At 42.9% G+C, this 17,895-nt stretch overlaps 1 protein-coding gene across 3 annotated transcripts in view; it reads right to left on the reverse strand.

Moving 5' to 3' along the window:
• Positions 1 to 17,895, reverse strand: part of prmt3 (protein arginine methyltransferase 3) — a 99,406-nt gene that overhangs the window by 7,044 nt on the left and 74,467 nt on the right. For 2 of the 3 annotated variants that reach the window (XM_086179518.1, XM_086179519.1), the window contains exons 12-15: positions 11,822 to 12,009; positions 10,237 to 10,323; positions 1,837 to 1,887; positions 414 to 501 (exon numbers count right to left, since the gene is read on the reverse strand). In XM_086179518.1, coding sequence (XP_086035644.1) covers positions 414 to 501; positions 1,837 to 1,887; positions 10,237 to 10,323; positions 11,822 to 12,009 — 414 coding nt within the window. The remainder of the gene's footprint in view (positions 1 to 413; positions 502 to 1,836; positions 1,888 to 10,236; positions 10,324 to 11,821; positions 12,010 to 17,895) is intronic. The other variant, XM_086179520.1, reaches the window with a different exon arrangement.

Genomic DNA, 17,895 nt, shown 5'->3' on the forward strand with positions numbered 1-17,895 from the left:
CACAGTGTTTCACAGACTTTCAACCCACACTCTTTAATAATATTCAAATGTGCTGGAATGGTGAATCCATCAATATTGTACTGGTCAGTTAGAACGCTTGCCTCCTGTAACATGTCATGATTGGAGACCTGCGAGCGGCTATCAGATGAAGTTTCACAAGCTGTCTCTGATGGCTGAGTGTGATTTGTTTTGATCCCTTGCTGTCTCTGTGGCTGACAGATAACGGGTGTCAACCAGTCCCACTACATCTCCACCACAGATGGATTACCCACCACAGCCTGCTATAATGCACTGCCGAGGTCCAGGAGTACGACATAACACACACGGACACACACACAGGTATACAAACATATAAAACCTACACAACAGTGTGTGTTGGCTGCTGTTCATGAGCTGTGCTGTGAGTTACTGACCTGCCTGGACAGGAACAGGCCTCTCCAGAAGAAAGACCGTCTGCTTCCAGTGTGTCTTTGTCACCTGAGGACCCGTGGAGAACATCACCTGACAGGATCGAAAAAAAAAAAAAAAAAGAACAAAAACGTCAAAAACACACTGCTTTTATCTTAAACATTCTTCCTGATCTAAAACCAAGTTAAGCTGCACTTGCAAATCGCTAGATCTTTCTTGCTGTGTACAAGAAGGCTCCCCCGCGTTTTGCATAACTCAGCAAGGAGCAAACGATCCATTAACCCACATTAACGCTCCTGCTAGACTGAGCTCTTCATCTAGAACTTGCACAATGAACACAGGCTTTCTCCTGAATCTTAACTTGAACCAGTTAACAAAAACACCCTCAGTTTGCGAGCCATTTAGTGGCTACGCTGCAGGGCTAGTAGAAGAGTACTGATTGATTAACTCAGTTGGACATTAAACATAGAGAGTCTCCAACTTTTCCAGATTCTATTCAAGTTTCAGTGTTTAAAAAAATAAATCTGATTCATGTGGAAACTTTCCGCCTTTAAAAGGTAAAGACGCTCCTGGAATAACAGCATTAAAAGCAGTACGTAATGTTGACATATAAAATATTATTTACAGTTTACTTTAAACATGTTTTTTTAATCGTGTAATGAACCATATTAGCAAATTACTTGCTTTTTTTTCTTGTATCATTATTGTGCAACACTGCCCCTGCAGTAGAAAACACTTCTTCTTTTTCTTGCACCCCTAAACAATAACTTTTGCAGGCTTGATGATAAACAATGTGTGTGTGTGAATCGATTTGAACCAATCTGCTACTTTTTAAAGTCCTGGTGGTGAAGTCTGTAAGTAGCGAAGAGAAGAATCATAAATATAAGTTAAAAGCAACAGAATAAAATAAACCAGACGGACTCACTCAAGCATCATCACACTGAGGAAAAAACAAATTGAAAGTTTATTGGGGGTCCTTCAGGGCTTTTGTCTTTATAAAACCTGCACAAAAGCTCAAAATCAGTCTTCTATATCATAGTATATTCATACTCATCTACTCTGACACTCCTGTCTGCCAAATCATGTACAAATTAGTTCATATTTTAAAAACATTTTGAAGTGTTCCTGAAGCAGGCAGATGATCCCATGTTCCACCGTCCCGGTGGAGAGGGTAGTTCACTGGACCAAATATCAATCTGGAGCTGCAGGTTCAACACTCATTGCAATCAAAAGGCAAATGTGCACGCTGCTCACAGAGCCTTGCATCTGTGTTCCAACTGGCCGGATCTGCTGGGTAAGTGCTTATATCAGCAGTCGAGTAGGACGCACGTCGATTGCCAACAAACGCCTCAGGGAGGAGAAACACGCGAAAGCGTGAACATAATTGAGTTTCTGTTAAATGGCTCCGTGGTTGCCACCACTGCTTACCTTGTTGCTGCAGCCTTTGTCGAAGAAAATGTCAAAGTAGCCAACAATTGCCTATAATGAAATATGAGGGGCGTGTTAGAATGTGACAGCACATTAAACCCCTGGATTTGTTTGTCTACAACTGACATGCTGAGCTGAGAGATGAGGAACATTTTAATGAGCACAAGAAGAAGCAGCAGCTGCTGTGTTGAGGGAGTAGGACAGTCAAAGCAAACTGGGAATAATAATTAATGTTCAAATATTCAATTCGGCTTACCACTGCCATTGTTGTATGTGTGTGAAATTGCGTGTGTGTGTGTGTGTGTGTATATGGTCCACAGAACTGCTACGTGTGCAGTGGGCACCAGTGAGAGATCGACTCCATTTCCTTCAATCCTCCTTCCTCCACAACCAACTTGCTTCCTCATTTTGTCCACAACGTCCCCTGCGACTCCTCCTGCCTCATCTGGGAGATGTGTCACCGCACAAAGAAATAAATTACGTGGCATCAACATTCAGCAAAATTTGCTGACAATAATAATAATAATAAAAAAAAAACCTCTTGGAACATGAAATAAGCCAAGGTTGCTGTATTGGTGAGTGTGCTGCAGCAATGTGAGAAGACTCAGCAGAGTGGAGGTGTTGCCTGCTACTGTTCTGACTGGTTGCCAGTAAATATGTTTGGGAGTGAAATGTTAGTGAAATATTATGCTAGAGAAGATCTGAAATGTCAGACTGCTTTTCCTTCGGGTTTAACTCATCAGGAGTGCACATGGACATGTGTGTTTTTTGTCTGTTAGAAGTATAAATGCATCTGTGAATCCAAACCTAAAACAAACTGGGGGACTGTCCAGGATCTGACTGCTTCTAGGTGACTGTTGTCAGACATGCGAGGTAACCCCCCCCCCGGCTTGTTTTCCTCACATTTCTCCCCCCACCGGAGAAGCGAGGTACTCTATCAATCTCAGGAGCACACTTGTAGTGGCAATGATGCAGAACTAATAGCTTTTAATCCTGACGCAGCTGACAACTTGGAGGCCAGCTCTCAGAGACAAAGAAGAGCTGAATCAATGCAACGCAGGGAGACGGGGAAGAGGAGAGGGGAGACGAGAGGTGAGCAAGACAGAGAGGGAAGAGCGGTGTGTAAAAAAGGAGGAGATTTCTTTTTGTAGGTATCACATGAAGAAGCAAAATGTGGTGCTGGAACAGTTTCCTGAATTGTGGCTTGATAATTTCTGCCTGTAAAATGAAGTTATTTCGGTCCTAACGCAGCTAATGCTATTCAGAAAGCATGCAAACACACATGAAGACCCTGCGTTTATCAGCCCCCAACACTGAGGCTTCGGTCAGCTCGTATTGACTCAGACATGCAAGGGTGGCATCGCTAGCGAGCAGCTATAGCACAAAGAAAAAAAAGAAGAACCCAAAGTGGATAAAAGAGCATGTCAACCCAATACAATTATGGCTTTTAATGAACGCCACAGAGACGCTGAGTGCCGAGGTAATTAGGAAATTAGCTGTAATTACTCTTCAGGCAGCGCAGATTCACCCCTCTCAGCCGGAGAGGCAGAGATCATCCTCATCACGCCACGCTGATGACAAGCCCTCATAAGAGAGATTGATTGTCACATGTGTGACTTTTACACAGTGAAAGTTGCTGAGCGCAAAACTGGAAGGAACACAATTGTGTCACACGTTAAACACCAAAGATGGAGAAGCTTTCCAATGAGCAGTGTGCAGAGAGAACCAAGAGCAGCCAATCAGAGGCTTTGATCTTAACTGGGTCAGCACAGACAATTTACAAGCCTGAATGTAATGGCTCCTAATACGATCCTGAGTCCAGGTTTCCAACCTAATATCACTCAAATAACTGTCCCAATTTGAGCTCCTGCTTGTAGTTAAAGATGTAAACATTGATTTTTGGCAGCTATGAGAGGACAAAAATAAAATTAATGCAAAACCTTGATCATAGATTGCGGAATAGGAGTTAGACCTAAAACCCAGATGTTCAGTGAGTTAGCACTGATGTTTCCTCTCTTAAAGTCACTGTCCTATGGATTTTGGTAAAATAAAATCTAAATAAATACATGAATAAGGTCTGTGGTTCACACTAGCTTAAGTATATGTTTTGTTCTATACCATAAATTAAATCAGTAAATGTGTCTTTGGAACAGCAGTTGGGTTACTGTTGGGCTGAATGACACTACAGAGGTTATTAAAGCTTCAGCTTAACTTGGCTAGTCCTGACCTAAACTGACCTGTCCAAAACTAACGCACAAGTACCTGCTCTCATGTTGAACCTGTCTGGGCCTCTGTATATACCACAGAGAGACAGATGTTAAAGGGTGTGTATGGGAGAGGAAGGGTCAAGTGAGAGGAAGAGAGAGACGGAAGAAATGACAAGGGAAAAGAGGGTAAACTTCAAGCGCATACACACGCCCACACACCAAAAACAGCAAGAAAAACCCCAATGAGCACATTTCATTTTCATCAGTGTTTAGCCCTGGGCTGGGGTCTGTCTGTGATAAGTGATGACAGTGGGCTTCCCGATGGCCCACAGAGGAGGCTCCGCTACACTGCAGTTCTCTGGCCCCCATTCTCCAGGAAGAGCGGGTTGGGGTGTGGGGTGTGGGGTGTGGGGTGTGTGTGTGTGTGTGTGTGTGTGTGTGTGGTGGTGGTGGGGGGGGGGGGGGGCAGGCGGGCGAATTAATAATTATCATCATGGATAACACCAACAGGGAGCAATTCATCACTGCTCCCCTTTCGCCTGGCTGTGTGTCAGCGAGCTGCATGGCCTGGCCAGATACTATTCTACAACGGTGGGGGGATGCAGGGAGGGAGGGGGGGATTAGGAGGAGGGAGAAGGAGGGGTGCTGAGGGGGAGGGAGGGAGGAGGTGGGAGAAGAGAGGGCTAATGTGCTTTTGATGGGGTTTACCCAGGCATGGAAGCTTCAAGCATGACCACTTCTCAGGCGGACTGTTGTGAATTCCCTCCCTCCACCCTGTCCGTCTCCACTCTCAGAGTGAGGTGGAGCAGAAACAGCTGAAACCCAGCCGCTGCTCCTCACAAACACACCAACAACTTTACTGTAACACTTGGAGATGGTGCTGATTCAAGCTGGGCACAAAGAGCCACAGTGAGCTGCAACACTGAGCTTTATTCAGGTGATCTCAGAGGAGATGCCTTCCATGCAAATAAACTTATTTACATTTCATAGGGAAATTCCAGGATTTGTCAGCCTGGATGTTGTTCATTCGGACTATTTTAAATAAGCACTTGTAGTGTTGAGCTCTAGCAAAATCTCACAAAACTCACAATTTCAGTGCGGATGATCACAAATGTTTGACTACGAGTTTCACTGGAAGTGACAGAGGAGAGGTGCTATCATGGGTCTATTTCCTGGTCAACCTGCTTGCTGCCAACCTGCCATCTTAATTTTCTTTAAAGGGTTATTTCATATTTCTTGAAGTGGGGGTTAAATGAGTCGTCATGTAGTCACTTTTTCTTCTTTCTTATGTACATTCTTGTATGTCTTGACTCATTTTTTTGTGAGAACAATGTGCTCGTGATAGCAGACCACAATGATGAGATGAGGTGGCGAGTCTAGACATGAACAGGCTAAAAAGATGTTTTCACTGATCTGATGAAGACCTATGACGGATCAAAACATTTGATTTGTTCAGGTAAAAGCTCTGGAATGAAGCTTTCTCTGTTGTCTACTTTACAAATGAACTGGCACACATGTACTGAAGGTCAGACCCTTAATATAGATGCCGACCTCAAATAACCCCGCTTCAAAAAAAGCTGGAAGTAGCGGTACCTGCTGGGGCATACACCACGTTTACAGAGTCCCCCGTGGTCAAATTCTTCCGAGAGCCAAGCGACGAAATGACTGGTTACACTCAAGTAATTTGATCCATTTGGTCAAATAATATTTTGGCACAGTCTGGAGATTACATTATTTATCCATGATCAAGTTTGCAGCTAGCTAAGATGAAGGAGCTAGCTCCGACACTAACGTAGTGCGCCTCGTCACAGCAGTGCAGCAATGTCGCCACCTACCATCTATGACGCCATCTCAGTGACATGCAGAGGGCCTTGGCTAGTGGCGATGAGTTTACTGAGGATTGTGGGAACTCATATGGTAAGAGTTTGAATGTAACCGATGGTATAATTACAGTTTTAAGTTCTGATGTCTTAAAAAAGCAGTATGTAGTCAGAGTCACACTTAGACATCTATGAGTTGTTAACATATCCATCAAATAATGGGTTAGTTTCATATTATTGATATCTACTAAAAACGCAGTATGAGAGAAAATGTCACACAAAATCCCTATGATTTGTGTATGAACACAGACGCTTGAGCAGTAAATGACTAGAGGCCACGAAGAGAGGAGGTAGTGAAAGTGATATGATGGAATGGTACAAGCAGCACCCCGCGGGCATTTTTCGCTATGTTAAACGGCTGTCAATCAAAGCAGCACTTCTTTGTTTTTTTTCATGCAGGACTACAGCGGAAACAGCGGATCAAAATCCAGCAAAAATTCTGAGAATAACAACACCTGATGAAGGTTAATTTAAACAAATGCAATTTTTCATTCGAAAGAACTGATTTGGAATGAGAAGATTAATAATTGGTTTAGTAGAGGAAAATGCCACCTGGTGGTAAAAAGGAATATATCACATGGCTCCCTGATATTTAGCTCGTTTTTCTGCCAAGCTTGCAGGCACTGGGCTATGGTTCTTCTGTGATGGATTCCTCAGTGTACCACTACAGTGCTGACGTCTCTCAAGCTGCAGTTTGTAGTAACTAAATAGTAAATCCTTCTCCTATATACTCAAAACAACTGCTTAAATCCTCCAACTTGGGAGGCTGGAGTCTCAACCCTTGGTAGTAGTGCATTAGTGGTGCATTACACAGTACTGCAGTAAGAACCCTGGGTTTATGATGTGCTGGAGTGTAAACGTACAAGTTCCTTTCATGTGTCATCAAGCACATTTTACAACGGCCATTCAACATAATTCACTAAGTTCCTTTACAGATTTCAAAATCTTCTATCATACTGGCTAATTCAGTTGTTCTTTTGTTTTTGATACTGGGATGATACCTAAAATATGTACGACGGCATTATGGAATGTGGGTGTTTTTTCATCACTAACTCTCCTCCTGATGTGCTGAAACTTGTCCTTGTAGTTGATGAGTGCCTGCCCCGTCAGTTCAGAAGGCCATTTCCCCCCCCTTACAATTTAAATTTGATGGCAAGCAGGAGAGAGATCGATTGCAGCAGCTTGAGCAGCTACATCCTGCTGTATTTAAATTAATTACACACAGAAACTTATCCTCTCCTGCCTCTTCCATCAGCTTACATCACTTTGTGTATTTTAGGCGAAAATGAGACACTAGTACTTTTGTTTTTTTTAAGTTCTGGTAAATGGATCGTGACTGGCGCAGAGCTGCAGGGCCTGAAGTGAAAGACCAGCGTATAGCTGTCCTGAAAGCCTTTCTGATTCATGCTTTCATTAAAAACCTTACTCTATTTTTAGAGGCATTTTCCATCATTTTTTTCTATTTTGTTTGTAGGTATTTAAAATCCTACTTAGCAATAAAACCTGTTCTGATCTCCTGAATGTAGCTTTGCTCAAAAGTAGACAAAGCACAGAGAATGTAGGATGTAAAAGGGAGGTTGCAGAGGCTGTTCAAGAAGAAAAAAAAATCGAGTGTGTGAGGATTTATCTTGTGTGTGAGCGGCACAGACGCAGGGGTTGTGCTGTTCATTTAATGCAAGGTTAGGCAGGCTGAGCTGATGAATGGACTGTCGACAGGAGAACAAAAGCAGGCGCTCCATCACAGGACGAGAGGCGCAGCAGCTCTCCCTCGCTGATCCCGGAGCACTGGTCCAGGAGCGGTTTACCCTTCACACATCCTAACCTTAACTACTACTGCAGAGCAACAGCCAAAACTGACTCGGGATCAGTATCTTTATGGTAGCGACACACCGCATGCGCAGGTTAATAAGAATCTGTAAATCCTGGGACAAGTAGGTTGGATGCAGGAGGAGAGAACCTACACACCGTCCCAGAATATTTGCATTATAAAAGCCAGAAATATCTGGATAAGTTGAGCCTGACTGCATGACTGAACCGTGACTCCTTTACTGTATATGAGGATATACAGATGCTCTCGAACATCAGCATACGAAATGAGGGTGTGATGAGAAGCATGAAATAGCAGGAAGAGAGCCTGTAAAGAAAAATAGCTTGCTGTATAATCCCAACACCTTTTTCTGTCGCAGCGCTGCCCCTATCATGTCTGTACTCACATCCTAAAGGTAGAAACGCAACCTTTTCAATTACAGAACAGGGAAGACAGGAAAAATGAGAGGATGTTTACAAATCTCATTAAATTCACCAAGCTTACCCAGAGGGCACAGGCCAGATAATAACCACCATTGATTATCCATTAAACCAATACACCAGACAGTGCGGTATCGCTGCAGCACCGCACAGAGCTGCTCCAACACAATGGGATTCCTCACAGACGGATCGCAGCTTACAGTGCAGTGCATCGTCAGAGCCCGCAGCACTGAGGATCCTCTGCAGTCGACAGGTGGCTGCTGGAGAGAAACGGGGCTCAGACGTCAGGGGGAGTTCAGTCGCGGGGGATTTATTCGGGTACCAGAATTTTCAAAGTTCTTCCAGTCTTGTACTTGAGATTTATATCTGCAGTAAACGATTTCCACCATCAATCAGCCAGATTCTGCAGCAAGCTACGCACGAAATAGACGTGTGGAACATTTTTAAAAAGGACAAAAATAAAAACTACATCTTAATTCTTCCTTATAACGTATATAAAATACTGAGTTTCTGATGAGAGGGGGAATGATGGGATATTTTCAATAATGGGGGGGCGTGAACTAATTTCTTTGTAGATTAATCTATTCAAAACAATTTTACACACAGATGTACTTTCCATTTTGCCAGAAACCAAGATCATATTTGTATCATAAATTAACATATTGTTTATGGTTGAGAGGCTGTTAATATGTGTCAAACAATCTTATCTATTTAATTTGTACACTGTGTATAATAATGACAGTATTTCATGTGACCGTGACTGCCATAACACCCCTGAAACACTAGATGGATGTGTGGTACATTTTCAGGCCTCACCACAACATTCTTTCCATCACCCAGTGGGAGAGAGCAACATGAAAGAGAGGAGAAGGACTTATCTATAAATCCCATAAGAAGAAGTCAAAAAAATATTTTTGAGGTATGATGAAACAGAGTGTTTCAGTTGTTGCAGAACCTCCAGCAGAGCTAAAGAATCTGTGAAAACGCAAACACAGAGCCATATTCCAGCTTGTCCTCTTGTGAAATAAGGCAAAAAAGAATAACAACAACAACAAAAAAAGCGTCACCTTTTTCAATGCCTGAACACAATTTCAACAGTTTTTGGGCCTTGCTCAACTACATCCTGACAAGCAAACCATCTTCAGAATAAAAGATATTGGCTGCCTTTCACATGGTACTCACAACAGTACTCAGCGTTCAGCTTTGGTTCAGCGGATCTCAACACTGCAACAGTTAAAGGGTGAGTTGTGTTTGTGCAGGTAAGTGTTGACAGAGCAAGCAGGCCGAGATCATTCACTCTTATATGACATGTAATTCAAAATTGCATTAGTTTCCACGCTCGGTTATGATGGGAAACTCTATTAAACAACCGATTGACAGATATCCTCTTAAAAGCAGAAACATGATCCATCAGCATGAGCTGACGGATGTCTCTGCTGTTTGTACCGTCTCATTCCTTCAACGTTATGTTTGATAAATGACTGACGGGAGCAGTGGATGAGCAAACTTTACTTTCAGCCCAAGTCTATTTGTGTTGCCTAAATGTCCGACACTCACCTGCAAAAAAGGTAGTCTAAAACAACTTGCTTATTTTTTTATCTCTGATTTCAGCGAAATGAAGAATGATGAATATTGACCTGATTATTCTTATCGGCACCATAACAGCAACAGGAACACACCAACTTTTTTGGGAAAAACTTTTTTTTTTCGCGGTTCCTCCAAAGTTTTGATGCAATGCTTCAAAATCTCTGTCTCACAAATCACGTCTCACAAATCCAAGTTTTTTTTTTACTTAATAGCGATACACAACAGTAATTCTATGAAAGTAGGCAAAGACTGTTTTGAAGAAAAGTGTATGTGAAGACTTTTGACACTTAACATGCCCATCTACTAACAGTGAGCGACTCTTTGTGGGTCTCAGCTTCCTAAAGCAGTACAGAGAAGAGAGAAGGTTAAAAAAAGTACACATCCCAAAAAGTTGCTGTGTTCCTTTTAACTCTGGTGACACAAGGTTAGTACAAGTCTGTGTGTGTGTGTGTGTGTGTGTGTGTGTGTGTGTGTCTTACCGTGCAGCTTGTGGTGTTGGAAATCTTCAAGCAGAAATCTGATGCAAACTCCAGTTCAGACAAACACACTCTGTTACAATCAAACGTCTGCCAGGAGGAGGGAAAAAAAGTCACACGTGACCTGACAAGATGAACTGTAGTTAAGCTACACAAAAAAACAACACATCAAGTACAATTTTGCAGTTGACCTAGAAGGCCAGATGAGTGAAATTGAATTTTTTTTTTTTTCACGGCTTTAAGATTTTCTATATGTAGCAGGAAACTGTGTTGTGCTTCAAGTTTACTTTTGGATCATTCTAGATGCAATGTGTCACAGCTAGCAAGGGCAGTGGCACACCAGTATTTGAACTGGTTTTATTTTGTGTGTTGTGGTCATTTGTTCAATTTATATGATGATATTGCACTTTAAGTGGTTGAGAGTTTAAGATTCCTCAACCTGAACATTCCTATTTCTTCTCAGTGAGGAAAAAAAAAAAAGAAAAACCGCCATCCGTTTTGCAGGAATTTATAATTCCATGAGAGGGCTCTCAATTTTACGGAATAGCAGCCAGCCTTAATGGAATGTTATTGGATCGTATCAACGGGAGGCAATAGATGAGCGTCCATGTAATTTGGCCAGAGGAGCTGTCTATTTGTCACTGGAGGGGAGAAACTATCGATTAGAGGATTCAAATTCCATTATGTCAAGTTCTCCTCTCATTCATCACATCCACACGTGGGTGAGGACATGCTGCTTACCAAACAGGCCAAGCAGTAAGGAAACACACGCCGGGATAAGAACAAGAGGGAGGAGCCATCCGACAGAAAGACTCAGCAAGGGTGTCTGTGCTCAGATGTGGGGCGACGTGTCTGTTTGTTTCATTCCTTCTGTCATCAGCTCAGTGACTGTTCTATCCACAGGGGGGCTGAGAGGAATGAAGTTTCCTTAAAAGGAACTTTAAGCAAGAATTAGAGAGATCAATCTCCTCAGGCTATGAGGTAGCGCACTAACACACAACTCCTACTTTCATTCTGTTGCCTAAACTTTAACGGCCTCAGCCCAAAAAAATAACTTCACCGATTTCTTGTACCTGTCTGTGTACACACAATGGTGACAGGATCAAATGGATAAACACTTTATAATGGGAAAGCACTCAAACGACACACATCTCTGCCAAGGCCAACTTTCAGGCTGTGGTGCTCTGATGCTTGGGCTCTAACTGAAGCTGTGAGCAGAGGGAAGCAGGCTCTACATACAGGGGAGGGAGGTGACACCTGGTGATATTTGGATTTTTCCTGAAGGAGCAGACTAATGTGTATTCTCAATCGAATGATGTTCGTTATTGCAAGCTTATTTGTAACCACTAGGTGGCGCTATGACTGTGACTTCAATTCAGCTTGTAGACATCTTCAGGTTGGAACTCTCATCAAATGTGTGAAGCTCAGAAAACATCTGACCAAGCGGAGTCCAGCTACTTCCTTTTACTACTCTATGGTAGAAAAAAACACCCAACCTGTCCGCCTCACCATGGTCATGGTTGTGCTTCAAATATCATGACTGGATGTCTGAAGCAGCTACACCCTTGTACTCTTTGAGCATGTTTACCTGTATGATTGCTGGAGTAGAGATGAGCGTGTCGGCCTTCACCACCTCCACGACTGCCTCAGGAATCACGGCCTTCTTCATGCATTCCATGGTGAAGCCATACACGTCATCCCAGAATGCAATGCGTTCCTGGTGCTTCTGTGTGTCTCCCACTGCTGCCAGGCTGATATTACAAAGATCTGGGTAAACTGTAGAGAGGGAGAGAAGGAGAAGAAAAGGGGGGTCAGGTATGTAATCCACAGAGGCATGATTGCTGGTGTTTTACCAGTTAGTCAAGTCTTGACACTCAAGTCACAAGGTGAAATAGCCAGGACCTTGAACAAAAGAGCGGTTGAAAACTGCCGACAGATAAATCAGGTATGACTCACGGACTAAGACGTTCCCAGGATTGACTGGAAATGGGTCAAAAACCATCGACCAGGCGTCAGCGAACGGTCTGACAAACATCAATAAGAACATCCACATCTAACCGCAAAGGCAAGAACAGCCAACGGTAGAGAGATAGGTTATTACCTCACTTATTAATCCGGAGTTCCCCAAAGGTGGGACAAAGACACGTGCAAGTCCCCAGCAAGTCTTAACCTTCAAGTGATCAGCATTAGATTCTAATTAATGCAGAGGCAGGAAGAAAAATGTACAAGTGCATGTCTGCATGATACTGTTAGCCAGCAACCTGCTGTCTGACACTATGTCCATGTCTCCGGCCTAACCCAAGGTTTGAGGTACTGTACAGGTGCAACGGCAAACTTGTTTGGTCTTTTGATATCTACATTTGTAATTTAAATCAGGTCATGTGACTAAACACCCCTACCTACAAGAATGCAAACAATGCAATACACATCCAAAACAAATAAGATGAACCAAATGAATCACATTCCATATTCGTGGAGGTAAATAAATCTCAAACGCAGTGTCTCTGTGCTCGACAGCTGAAAAGCCACCAGCTCAACAATGGGGCTGTCACTTTCAGGATTTATTTCCATTCAGAACAAAAAAACTATTAATCATGACCAAAAAGAAAAGGGTGGCCAAATTCTGCATGTATAAACCTCTCCTCTCAGTGCTGACACGCTTAATATCAACAAATTCAATAGCATAAAAAACATCCAACGCATTTAATTAGAGAACGCCTTAACATCTTGTGGGTGTGGAGCTCTCCATCAATTTCCTGGTGCTTCATTAATGACTATATCCATCACAACCTGGCCTGGTTTTTGCCCTACTTTAACGCTTCATACTCTTTACTCATTAAGATCATTGATTGTTAAGATACAAGTTTAAGAATAAACATATTGTAGATACGTATATGACATGGATCAGTAACTGCTGACCATCTCATTCCAAAACTACAAGATTTAATAAACTTCCATAACAGTGACTCCCAGAGGGTTTTGAGCCTTAATCCTGAGTGAGGTCTGACTCAGTTGGCTCACGAGGGCCTTTGTGCAACAGGGCATTGTCATGATTCAACAGCCGACCTGGAGCAAAAATTGTGAAACCTTTCGCTTACTACATGAAGGGAGAAAAAATCAAACTGTCCCTGTGAGGGTGAGTCACACTAATTTTTTGAGAACAGCTTCTCCCATTCTGAACATGACGTCAGCTAAAGAATGTCCTATCACACAGTTAACAAAAAAAAAGGAAATATTTTTATCCACCAACTTAAAGGGCTACTTTTCCTCCCTCATGCTCCACCCCTCCACAGATTTCCTCAAATTTGGCCTGGTTGTCTTAGCGTAACCCTGCTAACACTCAGACAGACAAGACAGACAGACGGTTCTCCTCATGAAAGTAATAAACAGAGAAAATAATGTTACTAAAGCTTAAAATAGAGTTGGGTGGAACCGAGTCTAAAATCATGCAGTTTGATGCCTTGGAATATTCTTACACCTTTGAGAAATGACTGCTGCTTAAAGTCACCCCTGCTTTTTATGTGGTCATACAGGTCCGGAGTGAAAGTGCAGCCTCAGAAAAACGACTCAGGAACTCTGCCTCTAATTTCATTTTCTCGAAGCTCTAAGACCGAACACAACTGGTGACGACTGTATCGCCTCGTTACATAACAGTCGACTGTATGAACATTATCTATGTCTTAAGATGAGCATTGAGCATTAGTCTTAATGTGTTTTCAGTGCGTTGGCACACTGAAAGAGATTCCTCTGAAGGGTTAGTCTGCTTGGTGATTAAGGCAGACGCTTGAAACCACTGGGGTTCCTACTGTGAAGCAACATTAGCCGGGACAGAGGCCTGGGGCCTAAACTCAGATATACAACACTGTCATGAGGATACATCAGACAGAATTACACAAAGCCTTATGTAACTAGAAAAGCTGTGTTCAGAATTTAGGATGAGTGTGTAATAGTCACACTGGCTCAAGGGATTCAACTTTTTTGCACAAATTATTGATCATATGCCAAAATGAGAGCAGGTAATTTGCTCCTGCAGTCCATCATATCTCCATACATTCGAGCCCTTATCAAACAAGTTTTCCCGATGCTCACTGAACTCATAGTTGCCAGGTGCATCTCTCTCCACATCACAGTATGTGGCAATACTCCTGAGCTGCCAGGAGGACATGCAATATACTGAGTGTGCTCAGTGGGCCAAGCCAACTACCTCCTGTTAATCCTGAAGATCAAGACTGCCAGAGGATCAAGACTACTGTTATGCACAGGGAGGAGTACAATCTATGCCAGGGCCCACTAAATCAGCTTTTTTTGGCTTTTAGTGTCCACAAGAGACTAAACTTGGTTTTATTTGTCACCCATTTATCACTTCTATTGAGCGTTTATTTGAGATTAATAATAAAACTCATATCACTGTCTGACTAATGCGTTCTATTCATGGTTAACTAACCAGATGAAGTGTTACGCTGCAGCTAAGGAACAAACTGAATTTTCTTTCCACTGCTTCATCAGGAAGCACTGAATAAGTTCCAATATTTAGTTACATTTATGCATATTTGGATCGAATGACTATTTGGACTATCTTCGGGTGATGCGCTGATGAGACATGAGTCGTTTCAGAGACTCCTCTGAATGTACTGACACTTGCTACTACAGCATGCAAGCCAGCAAAAGTCAATTACTTCGCTCTTCCCAATATAAGCGCTATAAAGAGTTTTATAAGAGGCTTAGAAGTAGAACAAGAGTAAAGAAAGGACATCGAATCCAAACCATCTTTGCTAAAGTCTCCAACCTCCAAATAGGAGCGACAACAACAATCCTTCCAATGAGCATATTTTCTGTTTATTTTGCCCTCAGTAAAGTGTCACACAACCTTCGATACATCGGTCCATAAAATGTGAGAATGGATGGTGATAGCTCAGTGACGGCCGAATCATGGCCTCTCGTTAACCGACACTTGCCTGTGACCACGTGAGTGTCACTAGACCAACCAACAGTGTTTGTACACTCACATAAACACAAAACCTCACTTCATTGTACTCTGATTATTGAACCAAGTGAGTAATTATAGAGGCCTGTGTGAGAGGAGGGGGAGGAGGTTGGGCTGCTGATGGGGCAGAATCAGGAAAGGCCTGTTTGAGAGACAAAGTGAAACAGGACTGGAGACAGAGGAGGGGCTGGTGTGGTGTGGATGGTGAGGGGAAAAGGCAAAAAGGAAGGGGGTGTACACAGGCGTCCCCAGATTCATGGCTTTGACATCTGTGTCCTTCTCGACTCACTGCTCACAACCCGTTTGTCATGCCCCCCTCCACTCTCTTCACTTGTTCTCTCCATCTCCCTCATTGGTTGGATGTTCAAGGGGGTGGGAGGACGCAGGGGGCAAAACAGATCCCTTTTCCCCGGACACTGTGTGCTGTGCCAGGCATGTGGGGACACATTTAAGGATGAAGGGGAGGTTAATGCTGTGGAGAAAATCAGGGAGACACTGTAACTCTCTTCTAATGTAGCTAAAAGACCAATCCAGCAGGAGTGCTGCAGGGCAAGACTAACAACCCAGCAGCACCATCTGAAAATAAACAGAAGGATAGAAGTTTAGAAAAGTAACGCCTGACACAGAGACAATAGGATGCAGGATGTGCATTTCTTTTGGTTGTTGAATTAAACTGAAGTTTGCCTGCAAAGAAGTGCCTGAGTATTGACACAGGCAACTTGCACTTTTTAGCAATCTTCAACATGCATGTTGAATTAGACAGGAGAAATAACCTGATTATCCAATTGTTGGCCAAAATGTTCAATCATCCTATTTTAACTGACAGAAAATCTTCAACGTGTCCGTCTCAATCAAAACAAGATGCTGATTTCTACATTTCTGTGTGGTTGAAACAGATTTGTTTGAAGAGAACTCACAGCTGCCAGACTTCAACTGCTTTTCCTGCTTGTGATCGATCCTGAACATAATCCTTGTGGTTCATGAGGTGCCGGACTGCAGCATATTCAATGAGAGCAGCCAATCTTGGAAGTGTCAGGGTTAAAGGCCCATGACAAGCAATACGACATCCCTTGACCTGTCATTTTCTGCTTTACTCAGGTCACAGATCTGTCTCTGACGGTGTTGTGACCTCTACCTCATGTCACCAGGAGGAGCCACTTAGAGCAGCATGATGGAACTGTTTCTTAGCTGGGTCGACCATAGAGGTGGGGCGAACCAGAAGACATAAACACAGTTATGTCCACTACCATTTAAGAGTATTGTTATATTGATTCAACCAATATAAAACACAGTTTCACCATTTAAAAAGGCACAGATACATTGACGGCCACTGTGCTGCAGCAGATAATTTTAAGATGATTTCTAAATGTGGTTCTGTTGTCTGTGGGGGACTGGAGGGGGAATTACAGTGCATCTCATATTGAACCAATGCAGCTGGCAACAAATCAGCTGTTTGTGAGTGGGGAGTCAGCACAAGGTTCCCAACACTGGCTCAGTCGTCTTTGCACTGGCTAAATATGTCAGCTCTCTGTGCACCTCACATCTCAGAGAACATCTCACATTTAACCATTACAGAGACAAGCTTGCCACTGGATATTTCCAACATGATTTGGAGATCTAAGCAGGATAAATAAAGGGTGCTTAAAATGTCCCACCAGGTCAGTAGGTCATCCAAAATTGCCACACCTCAAATGTCCCCGCAGGGATCCAATACAAGATATACTGTGATTTGTTTTGACTGTACTCAAGTTAACTTTTAGTACTCAAGACATGAATTGGTGGCCACACACTCCATTGGTCAACTTCATCATTGTCTTCTTCTTGTGTTTACTCGCAGATGGAAACTTGCATTTAAGATGCAAAATGGTCAACAACAACGTTGGAATGAAGACGCTCGTTTTCTGTGACGTTGTAGGGGCTATTATTAACACACAAATGACAACTAAAACAAAAGACCTCCTCAAATAAATCTGCATGACCCTTGGTGGCGACAGCCAATCAACATTGACATTCTCCCAATGTCAATGACAACCTGAAGTCTTGTCACTGAATCAGAAATGGCAGTAGGACACTGCCAGATGTGGCTGTTCCTCATGTGACATCAGATCGTGCAGTGGGCGGGACATGAATTGAAAATGTACAATGGTGAGTGAAAACAGAGCAGAGGGGAGGAAATGGCTGCAGTGAGCAAAAGTAGCACACTTTCTAATCCATTGATTTCATCTCTGATCAGCAAGAGTAAACAATGATCCAGATAACTTGAATCTATAATATCAGTCCTGATAATCATCAGGACAGACAATGAGTCCACCCCCAGAATACAGACAGTAATTAGCCACACAACACTTACATACAGTACACGCTATGTCACAGAGTTAGATATGAAGTTACAGGCGCAGACTGCAATGTTTGAGTAGCTAGAAATGTAATAATGATGGTGGATGGTAGAGCTCTCAACGGGCCTGAAAATTATAACCTGACCCAACCCAACCCCTGGTTTTTCTAACACGCAGCATCCCTTCCATCTGAATCCATTTGGTGAGGAGCCCAAATTCAACTTAATGGTGTCTTTGCAATCTGCAACAAACGAAGCCACCGACTCCTCCTCTGAAGTCAGAGATGGAAGTCAGAACTCTGAGATTACAGTCAAAGATCATTGTCAAGACTGCAAGACTGAA

This window comes from Aulostomus chinensis, chromosome 2 (genome assembly GCF_037954235.1).
Source record: "Aulostomus chinensis isolate RoL2024-O1b breed Wild chromosome 2, RoL_Achi_v1.0, whole genome shotgun sequence".
Taxonomy (NCBI): domain Eukaryota; kingdom Metazoa; phylum Chordata; class Actinopteri; order Syngnathiformes; family Aulostomidae; genus Aulostomus; species Aulostomus chinensis.